The sequence below is a fragment of the Aspergillus udagawae genome (genome assembly GCF_001078395.1).
Source record: "Aspergillus udagawae IFM 46973 DNA, scaffold_1, whole genome shotgun sequence".
In the NCBI taxonomy this organism is placed as follows: Eukaryota; Fungi; Ascomycota; class Eurotiomycetes; order Eurotiales; family Aspergillaceae; genus Aspergillus; species Aspergillus udagawae.
The window spans coordinates 3,605,716-3,620,684 of NW_025091264.1; the positions used below are offsets into that span (position 1 = coordinate 3,605,716).

The 14,969-nt window shown below is 52.0% G+C and overlaps 6 protein-coding genes across 6 annotated transcripts; 3 read left to right on the plus strand and 3 right to left on the minus strand.

The window, feature by feature from the left end:
• Nucleotides 1-3,015: 3,015 nt before the first annotated feature.
• Aud_001169 (uncharacterized protein) lies at nt 3,016-6,408 on the plus strand (the record flags this gene model as incomplete). The annotated part of the gene is made up of 1 exon (XM_043286669.1): nt 3,016-6,408. The coding sequence occupies one exon, from the start codon at nt 3,016-3,018 to the stop codon at nt 6,406-6,408; it is 3,393 nt and encodes a 1,130-aa protein (XP_043142604.1).
• A 247-nt stretch (nt 6,409-6,655) lies between these two features.
• Nucleotides 6,656-7,894, minus strand: Aud_001170 (uncharacterized protein; the record flags this gene model as incomplete). The annotated part of the gene is made up of 1 exon (XM_043286670.1): nt 6,656-7,894. One exon carries the CDS (start codon nt 7,892-7,894, stop codon nt 6,656-6,658), a length of 1,239 nt encoding a protein of 412 aa, XP_043142605.1.
• A 688-nt stretch (nt 7,895-8,582) lies between these two features.
• On the plus strand, nt 8,583-9,608 carry Aud_001171 (uncharacterized protein; the record flags this gene model as incomplete). Its single annotated transcript, XM_043286671.1, has 1 exon — nt 8,583-9,608. One exon carries the CDS (start codon nt 8,583-8,585, stop codon nt 9,606-9,608), a length of 1,026 nt encoding a protein of 341 aa, XP_043142606.1.
• A 317-nt stretch (nt 9,609-9,925) lies between these two features.
• Aud_001172 (legume-like lectin family protein) lies at nt 9,926-11,230 on the minus strand (the record flags this gene model as incomplete). The annotated part of the gene is made up of 6 exons (XM_043286672.1): nt 9,926-10,369; nt 10,430-10,690; nt 10,747-10,828; nt 10,895-10,965; nt 11,039-11,062; nt 11,129-11,230. 6 exons carry the CDS (start codon nt 11,228-11,230, stop codon nt 9,926-9,928), a joined length of 984 nt encoding a protein of 327 aa, XP_043142607.1.
• A 605-nt stretch (nt 11,231-11,835) lies between these two features.
• Nucleotides 11,836-12,259, plus strand: tim13 (protein translocase subunit TIM13; the record flags this gene model as incomplete). The annotated part of the gene is made up of 2 exons (XM_043286673.1): nt 11,836-11,958; nt 12,038-12,259. 2 exons carry the CDS (start codon nt 11,836-11,838, stop codon nt 12,257-12,259), a joined length of 345 nt encoding a protein of 114 aa, XP_043142608.1.
• A 1,023-nt stretch (nt 12,260-13,282) lies between these two features.
• Nucleotides 13,283-14,967, minus strand: pkaC (cAMP-dependent protein kinase catalytic subunit pkaC; the record flags this gene model as incomplete). The annotated part of the gene is made up of 4 exons (XM_043286674.1): nt 13,283-13,310; nt 13,371-13,745; nt 13,799-14,076; nt 14,116-14,967. 4 exons carry the CDS (start codon nt 14,965-14,967, stop codon nt 13,283-13,285), a joined length of 1,533 nt encoding a protein of 510 aa, XP_043142609.1.
• Between the last annotated feature and the right edge of the window lie 2 nt (nt 14,968-14,969).

The following is a 14,969-nucleotide window of genomic DNA, read 5'->3' on the forward strand; positions in this document are numbered from 1 at the left end:
GTAACTCTGACGTCGCGCGAGATCTTCATGGACCAGTATCAACTTCTTAGAAAGGTCTTATCGGCGCTCGTCGCTGAACTCCTCACCATGCACAAGGAATTCATTGAGCCAAAATCTCTCGGGAGCGTTCTGACTTCGCTTCGCGAGGTCCAAGAACAAGGGTGGTGCAATGCATCGCATCTGCCAACGGTCGAATTGGATCCGAGCTTGTCTGAAGATCATTACTTTGAACCAATCGTCAAGGACGCCGTTCCACGATTGATCGCTTCGTTGATGACGGGCCCCAAGCATACAGAAAGGTACATCGAGGAAACTGGATTGGCGGTGGTTCAGCTGGCCAGTCTACTGCTGCGATTGTTCGTGCCTGATAAACCGTTCGATCCCTCTCTCAGTCTGACCGTGCAGAGGCGAAGGCACACACAGCGTGTCATAGAGCTGACAACAAAATCCGAAGCTTTAGCTGTGTTTGAGCAGAGCTTCTCTGGGCGATCTTCCAACATGCGGCAGGAAATTATACAGCAAGAACTACGAAGCTTGGGCTCCGCCCCGCCTCCGTCTCAAGTTACTCGGCCGCCGGTCTCTGAGATCAGTATCTTGCAGGGAGAATTCTCGAGCTTGCTCTACTCTGTTTTGAACAGGTGCATCGAACTCGATGTAACCGCAGTGAAAAGAAATGACTCCGAAGCAGAAAGAATGCTGACTCTGCTTCGCGAGAATATCCGGCAGCTCACGCAGCGTTTGAGCGCAAATTACAGATCTTACGATGATATTACTGTGCTTGTCGTCCGATTCCTTGAAATCCTTGATCTGGGGCTTTCCCTTCAGTCCGGCCAAACCCAACAGTCTAGTGACTCTCGGATCTTGCAGGCAGTCAGCAAGAGGACACCATTCCTTGGAGGCACTGTCTATCCTGTTTCAGCGTTGGAAAGCCAAACGTCACCAGCGAACCAAGCTCATTTTGTTGAATTGCGTTTCCATGAACTATCTTCCATCAGAGTTGCCGCTAATACAGATCCGGATGTCCTTCATAGCGAATCTGGGCGCCATGCGCTTCACCGGATACTCGAACAATTCCATATCTTATGGAAAGCCAAGCTCCGTGAGGATCAAGAGGAAGAAGCGCGCAAATCCGAGTTGTACCGTTATCGAGGCTCATGGGAAGATGAGGAGGAGGTCGACGAGAATGAGTTGAACCAGCTTTTCCCTACTTACGAAGTTGACACAGCTGGAGATGATGGGAAAGTCACCCGGATTGATCCAAAGGCTGTTTCGGTCCGGCTCGCTACACTGCACGCTGAGCTCTTCCAATCTGAAGATACTAAGACAGCCTTGTCGGATTATGTCAAGCAGTCTGCCAGGCTGCTGGGGTCCATATGGTCTGCAGGCGATTCATCGAAGTCTCATATTCGCCCAAGCGAACATCTTTCAGGAGCTCTTTTACTTCTTGAGGATGCCATGCACGGCGGAGATCGCAGTCCATCCGGCAAATATAACTTCTACACCGATGCAAATTTCTCTGAAGCGAGAAGACTAGTCTCTCTGACGCTCTCCGTCAAGTCCCGTTTCCTTCAGATCCAGCAGGCCTGGCCGGAGCATGCAGTACTTCAGGACGTTATTATCTGCTGCAAAGAAGTGCTTCAATTCAAACATACGGAACCCGTCGCAAAGTTTCTTACAAAAGTAGAGAAGCTCCATGCCCTTGTTTATGAATGGCAGCTTGTGGCAAGCAGAGAGTATTCGGCAGCTTCTCATTACGACGAGATCACCAATCTGATCATCAGCTGGCGCCGACTTGAACTGTCAACTTGGGCCAAGCTGCTCGATCTAGAAAAGGAGAAGTGTGCTCAAGATGTGAGCTCATGGTGGTTCGTTGCTTACGAAGCAATCATTGCAGCCCCCATTCAGCTCGCAGCATCTGGTGAAGCCGAGTTGAGCGACCATATTGAAGGCGTCATCTCTACGCTGGAACAGTTCTTCATGTCGACAACTGTCGGGCAATACAGTGAACGACTCAGGCTTGTGGCTAATTTCCGGTCACTGCTTGCACTTTATGTTCTTGATTACCCAGTTCTGGAACAACTCGTATCTGCATTGGGCAATTTCCTCGAACACTTCAGACCGTTCGAGCCTGCAGTGCACAAGTCCATGGAAGACCGCAGAACCGCCATTGAGAAGGACATCAAGCAACAGATTCAGCTGGCTAGCTGGAAGGATACAAACATCATTGCGCTCAGGGAAAGTGCCCGGCGATCACACTTCAGATTGTTCAAACTCGTTCGAAAGTATCGTGAAGTTTTGGCACAGCCTGTGCAGCCGATTCTACAGCAGGGAATGTCAAACGAACCGGATGAACCGAACATTGCCGCCGATGAGATCATTTTGGCCTCGACAAGCTTCCCCGATGCTCTCGCTTTGTGCCAGGAAGAACCTACAATATGGCCGAGCAGACCACCCAGATTCCGAAATGCGGATAGTACAGCAGGGAACATGACCGATTTGTATTCTTCAATGCCTAATGAGTTTGACGTCTCAGAGGATCTCGACAGCTTCGTCAAATTCTTCATTGAGAGCATCACGGAATTTAAATCACAGACTCCTAAAGTGCTGACTGAGGACAACAAGGATGATGTCCAGCATCTCAAGGTCCAGAAGCGTCGTTTCTATGCAGACACATTGAAACGGCTCCTGGAAATGGGTATCAAACGCAATGCAAGCACTAACTTGATTGAGAGCCAATCTTCCATTGCTCAGGTTCTCGCTACTACCCCAAGTTTGGAAGTCGGGAGCTCGGCATCGCATCTCATCAAGGGCTCCGAACTCTACTTCCACCGATTCTTGGATCTCCTGCCTCGCGTGCGTCAAGCGTCTCGCGAGTACTCTGAAGATCTCAGTAATGTCGAGATCTCAAGGAGCGTAGGCACCGTGGAGCATTTGATGATCTTGATAAGGAAGCAGCGCGGGGTCATTTCTCCGGCAATGTCGCATTTGGAAAAGTTGAAGTCAACGATTATCAAGATGTCTAATCTCTGGACTTCTGGACCTGCTTCCCTCTGCAAGTCTCATTCGGATCTCTCGAAGGACAGACAAGACCTCAGGAGAGCTGTGGCATGGCTTACTCCCATACTTGACCTCGCTGCGGAAATCGTGCAACTACATGCCAAGTTCTCCGAAGTCGATACCTCAACGGTTTCTGATGGCCTGCGCGCTTGGAGATCCACGTTTAGTCGGTTGAAGTCATCACTAGACAATATTCCAGAGTTACCTTCTGGCCTGACTTCTCGGCGTTATAAGGATGTCCTGGAAGAGGTATCGTCTTCTCTTGCGAGCTTGAAGGCTGATGTCTCAAAATGGACCGCTGAACGTCCTGATTTGGCTTTCGCATTAACACAAATTACCCCATGGGCGGAGGCCAAGGGAGATGCGACTGCTAGGACCGACAGCGAGGATAGTCTCGCTATCCAGGAATTTGACGCAAGACTCCTTGCTGCAATTGACAAGATCTTGGTCAGTCTTCAGAAACTTAAAGACGTGCCTGTTTCCCTTGCCTCCACGGGCTCGCTGTCGCGGAGTGATGAGTTCTTCACGAGGGCAATGAAGGCTGTTCACTTGTCTGATGTTACTTCCTCTCTCGAATCCGTCCTCGACACCCTGCAACATTTGCAAGCCAGCACCAGCAACACTTATGCGCTTGCCTCTGCATTGGTGGCGAGCTTACTACCCATCACAAACCGATACTTCTACATCTGCAGAGACATCATTCAGCGGTTTGTGTCGGTGCACAGGGAGACTTGCAAAATGACGTACATTCTCGCGAAATCATTCACGCAGATAGCCTCGGAAGGTTTCTGTACCCCGGCGGAGGCATCTGCAGAAGAGAGCAAGTCTGGAAAGTTGGAAAGTGGAACCGGCCTTGGCGAGGGTGAAGGCGCTGAAGATATTAGCAAAGACGTCGGGGACGACGAGGACTTGTCTGAGCTTGCTCAGCAAGAACAGAATGAGAAGCCCTCCGAGGACATGGAGGATTCTGCGGAGGCAGTGAACATGGATCATGAAGAAATGCAAGGCGAAGAGATCGATCGAGAGGCGAAGGACGAAGAAGATGAGGATGCCACTGGCTCGGAAGGAGAAGACGATATTGATGAGGAAGTAGGCAGCGTCAACGACATCGACGACACGGCAGTGGATGAGAAGATGTGGGATGGCGACCATGATGAGAAGCAGAAAGAGACAGAGAACGAACAAGGCAAGGGAGCAGCTGGATCCGATGAGAAAACAGCAGCGCAGGAGGAAGAAAAGACTCAAGAGAAGAGTGACAAGGATGCAGAACAGGAGGGCGAGGAAGAAGAGAACGAATCAGACGAAGAAGCCCCTGAGGATGAAGGCGAGGCTGTTGGACGAGAGGATATGGAAGTGACGGACCCTCATGCCAAGGAAGAAGAGGCGCTTGACCTACCTGAGGAGATGCAACTGGACGGCGAGGAAAAGGAAGATGACGGTGTCGAAAGTGACGATGGAATGGACGATATGTCAGATTTCGGTCCTGCACCTGCGGAGGACGAGCAACAAGCTGAAGGAAATGAGGACAATGCTGAAAGTCCAGATATGGATCATCTAGCAGACGAGCAGGAGCCTGACCAGATGGATGAAGAAGCCATGGAGGACCAAGTGGCCGAGGCTGAGGGAACCGACGAGGCCAATGCAGCGGAGGAGGAAGAACCAGAGGAGGCTAAGCAAGAAGAGTTCTTGGCTCAACATGATGACAATGAAGCTGCTGGCGAGGAGGTTGCTCCTAGCGAAGCTGTTAACAGTGGTCTTGGCGCAGATCAAGACCAAAACAAAGAGCAAGGCGCGTCCGGCAATGCTCAGCAGGACGATGGCTCGACCGATCCGGCCGCGAATGCGGAACAGCCAACTGGAGGTGCCAAGGAAGGAGAGGACAGCCAACGCAAGAGAGATGCAGGCGGTGCTGATGACGTGAGCCCCGAAGATCCTCAATTACAGGCGTTCAAGAAGTTGGGAGATGTTCTTGATGAATGGCATCGGAGGAGAAAAGAGATTATGGACGCTTCCAAGCAGGAGGATGATGATGAGTCGCGGAAACCCTTGCCGGAGGATACCGATATGGCCGATGCTGATTTCGAGCACCTTGCGGACCAAAATGATGTTGCCGATACACAGGCACTGGGACAGGCCAGTGAAGAACAAGCAAAGGCTTTGGACCAGAACAAGGGCGTGGAGTCAGACGTCAAACCTGGCGATAGTGATATGTTACCGGACGCTGGTGAGGAGCCGCAAGATCTTGCGGAGGAGAATAGATTGGAGGACGACATGCAGATAGATGGAGAAGGGGTTCCTACCGAAGGGCAAACCGCAGGCGCATTGATCCCCGACAGCTCCCGCACACAGCAGCGAACAACGGACGCTACTGGTCAACTTGAGGTTAACGAGGAGCTTGATGAGGTGGACGCCCATCTTGCGGCAATTCACCTGTCGTCCACGCTTCCGCCACTAACTCCAAGGGACGAAGCCCAGCGCCTTTGGTCGCGCTACGAAAATGCCACAAACGACCTCTCTCTATCCTTGACGGAGCAACTACGTCTAATCCTGGCCCCCACACTTGCTACAAAGCTACGGGGCGATTTCCGGACAGGGAAGCGGCTGAATATCAAGCGTATCATTCCATACATCGCTTCACAGTACAAGCGTGACAAGATCTGGATGCGACGGTCCATTCCCTCCAAGCGCAACTACCAAATCATGCTTGCGGTCGATGACAGCAAGTCCATGCTGGAGAGCGGCAGCGGGCAGTTAGCGTTCGAGACACTAGCGCTAGTCGCGAAGAGTCTGTCGATGCTCGAAGTAGGCGACCTGTGTGTGCTCGGCTTCGGTAACGAGGATCACGTCCGAGTCGCCCACGAGTTCGGCAAGCCTTTCTCCTCGGAAGCTGGAACACAAGTATTCCAACATTTCAGCTACCAGCAGACAGGCACGAACGTGCGCAAACTGATCGCCGATTCTATCGCCCTCTTCCGCGAAGCTCGCTGGAAACAATCGCCCGCAGGCGGCAACGCCGACCTGTGGCAACTGGAGCTCATCATATCCGACGGTATCTGCGAAGATCATGATACCATCCGGCGCCTTGTGCGTCAAGCTCAAGAGGAGCGCATCATGATCGTGTTCATCATCGTGGATGCGGTTAAGGGCAGCTCAATTTTGGACCTCAGCCAGGCAAGCTTCGAGCCTGATACGGAGAGTGGAACTGGGGAGATGAAGTTGAAGATGAAGAGATACCTGGAGGGGTTCCCCTTCCCATACTACCTGGTTGTGCGGGACGTTCGGGAGTTACCGGCTGTGCTGGCTACGGCGTTGAAACAATGGTTTGCAGAGGTTGTTGATGTATCATCTTGAGATTATGGTTATGGTAGATAAAAGAGGCTGGACATTTTGTTTATATGGTTGATTTCATTTGTAAAGATAGCATCTCATGCATAGTTGATGACTTTCGAAGCGGGTTTAGGTCTTTATTTAGAACATCTCAGACGAGATCAAAATATAACTCTTTCAGTCTGAACAATAAAATCGCGGATATATTGGTATCTATAGACTACTTCAAGAGAGACTTGCATAACACAAATAAAAAGAGAGGACATGAAGTTCACCATCCATACTTCGACCCGGCTTCCTTTTTGTTCCTTCGTCCAGCGGCAAAGCTCTCCTCCAAAGCCTCCCGTTGGGTGCTGGCCGCGTTGACCAGCTGCTGCAGAGTGTGTTTGCCTGGGGCAATGGCGCGAACAGGATTGTGCTGAGCAGCAGCAAGGTCTGTCTGATGGGCCAACTCCTGGTTGGCAATGTATTCCTTGTCGGTATTGAAGTGCAGAATTCGAGATTTGGAAGAGTCGGCATTGCGTCCAAAGAGCTGTCGCCGTTGGGCCCGGGACAAATTGAGATCGTCTGCGATGTTATCCAATGTTTGATCGGCGGGTGGCTGTGAGGGGCCCGTTGCCGTTTCAGGCTCCGGCTCTGGGCCAGCCGGGGTGGCTTCTAGGTCGGTGGTGTACACCAATGGCTCGTAGGTAGCGGCTTGTGCTAGCGGCTTGGGAATACTCGAGGTTGTAGATCCTTCTGTGGACAGGGAGAACAGACTGATTTTCGGTTTCTGAGGGACGGGCGGCGTTGGCTGTGCAGCCGGTAGTTCATTGGACGCTCGCGAGGGTTGCGAAGCTGTTGTCTCGTTCGCGGTTGGCAAAGGAAACGACGAGGCAGGTTTTGCCGGTTGCTTCTTTTTCTTCTGCGACGCCCGCCCCACGGACAACGGCTTGAACATCATCGGATTCCCCTTCAGCTTGACCTCCTCTTCCTTCTCTCTGTCTCCCTGAGCCGTCACGGCCTTGTTGTCGCCAGGCTGCTCACTCCGAAGACTCCCCGGCTTAGGTATCGTGTCATCATCGCCATCGCCCGCCAAGCTATCGAACGCCTGTTCCCTCCGAAACTCCGCATCAGCCTCACGGTCAAAACCTGGAGTTGCGCCCGTCTTCAAGCTGAAGACCTTCCGAGCAGGCGCAGCCGCCATCCTATCCTTCTCGGCCGTGACGTTGGTCCTCTTCGGAGGCGGTAAAAGAGCATTGAAACCCGAAAATGTCCCACCTCCGCCTATTTTGACCCTTTTCCGGGCTGGCTCGTCTTCACCATCTGCGGTAGGGTTCTCCGGTTTGATATCCGGCAGAGCAACGCGGATCTTGCGGGGGTTACTGCGGTCGACGACGAAGTTTGCGCCGGAGGAGGGATTGGGCAGATTGGCAGGCGTGGGAGCTGGACTTTTGTTTGATGGTTGAGTGACTTTGGTTTCTTGCTCTGAGTCTGAAGCTTCAGAGTCTGAGTACGATACGAGAGCCATTTTGGTTGGGTTGGCTGGATGCTGTCTTGATAAGAATTTAGAAATGCGTTGAGGAAAGATGACGATAGGGCGGTCATGATAGACAGTTCCGCACGTGCACTATTGAAAATCGTTGATGCCTGAAATATATGGTGTCATATTTACAGCACCATTGCTATTTCATCTTGCTGCCCTATCTTGCTAGGCACGGTTCAAGGGCATATTACCTCCTAACCCTGCTAACCACTGCGGCTTCAGTAAGCTTAGTTAAATTCGCATCTGACTCAGGCAAGTACAATTGGGTTGCTCACATTGATTAGGTCCAGGCGATCAGTTCTAGCCACCGATTCAGGATATCAACTTACTCTTATCGCCAGAGTAGCTTCGCACGCAAGCAGCAGCAGTCCGAGAATATAATTTAAAAGATCCTGATCATAGCTTCTGGACTGCTGACCAGACGGACTAACCTGTCGTGCCTTTTGTTCTCATCCCAAAACATATTACTGCAATGACATCATAAGCATGAGGGACAGCTGATGATCAGATAAGATAAGGATGACTAATCACATATTGGCATTTGAGAAGAGAAATGGCTATCGTCTTCAGCTCATTCCACCATGCTCGTCAGAATCCCCTCTCATCTCAGCAAATGCACAACACAATTCAACATAGCCTGCTATCCATGCACACCTTATAATGAAACTACGCCATGGACACAGCCACTGCCGCAGAAGATGGTCCAGAACCGCAGGCATCGCCAGAGGCTCCTAGCGCAGAAAACGAATACACCCGCCCAGCCACAGGCAAATTCCGCTTCAAATCCTCAAAATCCAAATCCAGATCCAAATCTCACCGAGACGAACCATACGACACCACTCACCACCATCGCCATCACCGCCATTCCCACCGCCACCATCGCTCCTCCAAACGACACAGATCTAGGCGCTCGCCCTCGCCCAACCCCCAAGATAACCCATCCCGCCTCTCCCCCGATGCCGCCTTCCGCGAGTCCCTCTTCGACGCCCTCGGCGACGATGAAGGCGCCGCATATTGGGAGTCCGTGTACGGCCAGCCAATCCACAAGTACCCAGTCCCATCCGTCCCCAAGGGTCCGGACGGTGAGCTAGAGCAGATGTCCGAGGAGGAGTACGCGGCGTACGTGCGCAGTCGGATGTGGGCGCGGACGCGGGAGGGGATGGTGGAGGAGCAGGAGCGCCTGCGCGCCGAACGAGCGCGGCAGAAGCGACGCGAGGAGGAAAGCGCAGAGAGCCAGCGCGAGAGGATGCGGTTCGAGCGCGCCATGGAGGAGAGTCTGCAGCGCGGCCGGGAGCGACGGCACCTCAAGGCGTGGAAGACGGTCTGGGACGAGTATCGGCGTACCTGGGAGGAGGTGAATCAAGAAGTAAACGTGGGCGCGGGCGAGCGCAGGCCGTTCCGGAATCTGGTCTTTTGGCCGGTGGAGTCGGGGAAACGGAGGGATGTTTCGCGCGAAGCGGTGGAGGACTTTATGCGCCATGCGCCGGTGGATGTTTCTGGCGTGGGAGACGATGACCGGGCGGACAGCACGGCTGGCCTGCTTGCGGTGCTCAAGTCTGAGCGGATACGCTGGCATCCGGATAAGATCCAGCATCGATATGGTGCGCTGGGGATCGATGAAAGTGTGATGGCTAGTGTGACCGAGGTCTTCCAGATCGTCGATCATATGTGGAATGAAACGAGGACGAAGCAGTCGTAGACTGCTGGGAAATCCTTTCAACGTGACAAGATGAAAGTTTAGAGCAGCATTTTTCTCGGCGTTTCTGATAGCATGATACCCTGCAGTCCATAGTACTCATCGCAATTACATTTTATTCCTATTATTTCCATTCCATGGCCAGGCTCTCAGGAAATAGCTCATCAATTTCTTGCTTCATCAAAACGACTGTAGAAACCCGCAACTAGACATATATGACACGGCTATGCAATTGCGTAAAAAATCAGAAACAAAATCTGACTCCGTAGACACATTTTTGTAATTTTCATTTTGCATTTTTCGTGCTTTCGTCCTTCCAACTAAAATCGCGAGTAACGCTGCTTGGTCCGGTACATGGTGAAACCGACATACGCACCGACGACGGCAGCAAGGAACAGCATAACCTTGAACAGGAACCAACCCCAGCCTCCCTTCTCCTTGGGCACCTTCACGTGGGCCCGGTCTTGTCTGCCGTTGTTCGCTGGGCCACGGCCGGAGCCGGCGGCGGCGCCGCCTCCGATGCTGTACAGGTTCTGAGACTTGACGGAGATGATGTCGTGGTGGTCGCTCAGTTCTCCAGTTTCGGCAGAGAAGCCCAGGTAGGAAACGGCAGGGATGGCGATATTGGTCTCGGGGGCGTTCAGGGTGAAGCAGTTGGTCCAGGTGTCATCAGACTTGTACTGCAAGTCTAGGGTCAGAGACTTGTCCTGGAAGTATGTCAAGCGCGCCTTGGTAGGAATTGAAGCGCCGCGCAGACCACGAGCCTGTCATCAACCTTGTAAGCGCAAAAGAGATTGACGCGGAGAAAATTAGGGTAGACTCACCGAACAGCCAGCGACTTCGTTGGCCTTTCCGTCATGGGCCTGGTCGTAAGACGTCTTCCCGTCACCCATCATGGCCATGACGTAGGGGAATGACGTTCCGGGACGGTTGTTCTTGTATGTGTCGAAGAAGATACCCAGTCCTTCGAAGTTGTCCGTCGACCCGAAGACAGGGCCCTGGGTTGCGCGCTGCTTGGTGAGCCACATGGCAAACCCGTCGCCGTGCAAGTTTCCTTCGCCGTGGATCTTGAACTCAACCTCGATCTGGGTCACACGTCAGATTGTCAAGTCCTCCCCTCACATGAAAGTCCACCACTAACCTCCCAATTCGTTGCGGTAAGAGGAACCCGAGAGAAGATCCATCCCTGCTGCGATGGTCGATCCGATGTCAGGCGAATGTACCTAGCCCAGTTAGCGCAAGGTTCTCCCCATCTCCAAACGAGTATTGTGGGGGCTTTGGTCACATACTTGTCAGCGCGGATGATTGTATCGCCACCAAAATCGAACCAGCGGCTTTGGAAGTCCGAATCCAGGTATGGCTATGCAAAGTCAACTACGATGTTCGGATTGAAGTTCGAGCAGAGGTCGAGGAGGTGCGGGGCGAGGACCAACCGGAGCAAGACTGTGAGTTCGGAGCTGGTAGAGTCCAGGTTAGCGGATCCGAGATGCATTTGCGCATTCATGGAGAAATGGTCTTCGTACTGGAATGCTCTTGATATTCTCGTCGCCGTTGTAGGCGCTTGTTACCGGGAGGGAAGCTAGGCCAGCGAGGCACAGAAGCGAGGAAAGCCGCGGCAGCAGCATGATGACCGATGTGATTGGATGGAGTCTGGGAAGCTGGGATAATGAACGATTGTAGTTGATGCGAGAACGAAAAGGTCAAGCGGTAGAGAGCAGACTGCAGCTAGCGAGCAAGAATAATCAAATTCGAGACTAATCGGCGTGGGTGGGCTCAATGTCACCGGGACATCAGCGAGCTCTAGACAAGTATACCTTCCTGGAGAACAAGCTCAATGGGAGACGGTAGCTCGGCGAATGGCAATATGGGGAGGGTAAATGAACGATAGTGAAGAGAGATAAAAGGAGTACACTACTCAGGTTTCACTGTGTACTGCGAAGAATTGAAAGGAAGCAAGGATCCCAAGAAATGGTAGACAACGGAGTATATGACAGATCCATGCCCACACCTGATCGAGTAAACATCCAAGTGTCCACTTCGCTCTGCGTGTGGCGCAGCTCTCTCACGAACCAGCGGCGCGCACCAGCCACACTTTTCCTTTATTTCCGAAGATCTTGTCAGCGTCATTATCCAACGTCCTAACTTCAGTCCACATATACCCCTCAATCCACCTCACTTCCTACACTGAATTCCTTTCAGACATCCACAAAAAGGAAATACAAGCACCAAAATGGCCATCTGGGGATCCTCAAGCTCCAACACCGCGTCCTCCGGCGAAGCGGATATCAAAACCCACCTCATGAACCAAGTGCGGCAAGAAGCCGCCGTGACCAACGCTCGGAATCTGATCGGGGTATGTATAGACCTAACCTACCACACGGCACATGGAATGAAATCAATCTGACCAAGGACGGGTTTCCTCCCACTTGTAGAAAGTCAACGAACACTGCTTCGAAGCCTGCGTTCCCAACCCGGGCACATCGTTGTCCTCCGCCGAACACACCTGTCTCTCGCAGTGCATGGAGAAGTACATCTCCTTCTGGAACGCCGTCAGCCGTGGCTACATTTCGCGTCTCGCGAACGAGAGGAAGGCTTACGGTGGTGGTGCCCTTGACCCATCGTTTATTCAATCTGGGCAGGAATCCAGCCTGTGAGCGCTGGCGCATCAATGCTTGACCTTTGTTGAGGAGGGAGTGGAAGGCTGATTGTGTCTGTGATTTCGACATTACGAAGTTTCTTGGTGCTGTTTTCACCCCCTACCTTGAATGGGCTTGTGGTACTTCCAAAAGGCGTTGTTTTCTCTTGCCGTGAGCTTCAAGCGGTAAGATTTTTGTACAATACTATATACGGTGACGGGTGGATACTACTGTGTAGAGTACTCGTTCAAATCTAAAAACAGGGCGGCAGAGCCTTCGATACCGATTGACACCCACGTCGGACGGAAGACGTCTGGTCTGTATTTGATGGTATTCAGATTTGACGCCTACCTTTTCCACTTGTTCAAGACATCGAAGATATGTACATTATACAGGACTGAAGACGAAATTGACGCAGATAGAAAGACAATGGATGAGGCCAAAAGCGACCTTTTACCATACTCATAACCAACCCTCCACCCACTCAGGTGTGCCAGCGCGAAGAGAAGACGGAAAGAAAAGAACATGGATAGCCTTACAGGCTCCCCAAGGCTTCAGAAAGGTATACCTCAGACGACACACGATAACCAATGACAAGCCCGATCATCCAGGATCCAGCAACGGACCAAAGGTTCTCCAGACGAACACCACCAACATGTTCAAAGGCCAAACTTCGAACCCAGTAAAAGAACACAATATTGGACACCCTGAATTCCAAGAGATTCTCTCAGATACGTCAATGCCGAAAGAAGGTAAGAATCAGTCCATGTGGAAGTCACGAAACTTTTGCAGTGGTAAAATTCAATAGAGTTTCACAGGCACGCTCCGGGCATAGTCGCGAGCCTGGAGCATCATGGTCGAGTCACGAGAGAGACTAAAGTCGTAGACAAGCACGATCTTTCAAGAGAAGATAGTACTGAACAGAGCGAGTTTTTATTTCGAGCATAAAAGTAGTGGCTAGTCCCTTTGAATCGTGGGCATCCCCAGCCCATGATTGGCAACGTGAAAAGTCCATTGCCCTATCAAAGGTCGTATATTGGGCTAGAAGTCGGGGAAAAGATGACCATGCCTGTAGCATGAGTTCCAATTAGTACCTAGATCTAAAATGGTTCGCAACCGGGACACATACACATCATCGCCCTGCTGGCCGTATTGTTCAGTCTCCTCGGGATACCGATCGTATTGACTGGCATCACCCTGACCTCCGCGGATAGGGGGTACATAAGGAGCATCAATGTCCTTTCTTGCAAGGCGATCCCAGGTGACTTCCGCGAACCAAGGGTGGTTCTTCACATCCTCGGAACCTCCATGAAGGTTGCCCAGTCGCTTGGTCAAGTCCGCTGTGATGAGCTGCGAGAGCAAGTCGACGGCGTCCGGGTGAAGGTAGGGCGGGTACTTGACACGACCCCGGAGAATGTTCTCATAGATCTTGACGGGCGAGCCACTGTCCCAGAAGGGTGTGAAGCCGCACAACATTTCAAAGATAAGAATTCCAAGTGACCACCTTGGCTCTAGTCAGCCAATGGAAGCGTAGAGCTCATTGAGGGAAATGCCTACCAATCAACCGATTTGTTATATCCCTTGGACGAAACAACTTCGGGAGCAAGATAATCGGGTGTTCCGCAAAGTGTCCAGGTGATGTCAGGCACCTCCTTCGCGAACCCAAAATCGGTGATCTTCAAGTGACCGTGCCGGTCAAGTAGCAGATTCTCTGGCTTCAGGTCTCGGTAAATAATCTGCTGAGAGTGTAGATACTCCAGTGCAAGAGTAACCTCGGCCGCATAGAACTTGGCGACAGGGTTTGGGAACCGCTGCGATGGGCCCACGACATCAGCCTACCAGAACTTGCATTGATACGGAGGGAGAGCACTCACCTGAGATTTGCGAAGTAAACTGAAGAGCTCTCCACCCTCTACAAAGTCCATCACCATGTACAGATTCCTTGCATCTTGCCAGGTACCCCACAATGTGATCAAGAATGGATGCCTGACGCGATTGAGCATTCGTCGCTCATCATTTGTATGCTCGACCTGTTTCATCTTGACCACCTGCGCCTTCTTCAGGACCTTGATTGCGTAGAATCGATGATTGTGTTTCGACTGCACCAAATGGACACGACCGAAACTACCCGTACCTAATGTACGTTGGATAGTGAAATCGTCTAGGGAATATTTCCCTTTTGTAGTGCGGGTGTCAGCCCGGTTGGCCTGCTGGGAGTTCGCATGACCTTCGGCAGAAGCCTGTGAAGATCCATGATGATGAGAAGGGTGAAGTAAATTGTGTAACTTGGAGGTATGGGTATGTTGTTGTTGTTGTTGTGGCTGTTGCTGCTGTTGCTGCTGTTGCTGTTGTTGTAGGTGGTGGAGGCCCGGGTTGTGGTGGGTGGAGGGATGGGGTTGCGTCACGGCGGATTGCATGGAGGCAGCTTGACCCTCGGAATTTTGATCTGTACGTGGAGAGGGATTGAGATTGTCGTTGGATGAGCTATGAAGCAGAGCAGCAGGGGAGGTTGTGGAATTATTGCTGGCGTTACTGGTGGCCGAAGGTTGATGATGGTGGGTTTGTTCGTCGTGCTGGTGGTGGTGGTGGTGGTGGGCGTGGTCGGCAGAGTTGGGTGACGTCTGTGTCTGGGCCGCTGTGGGTGAGGAACTTGATTCCACTTCTTTAGAGAGGGTTTGGGAATCCTTCGTCCGCCGTTTCTTCAAGAGGCCTCCTAAAGTCGGCATCG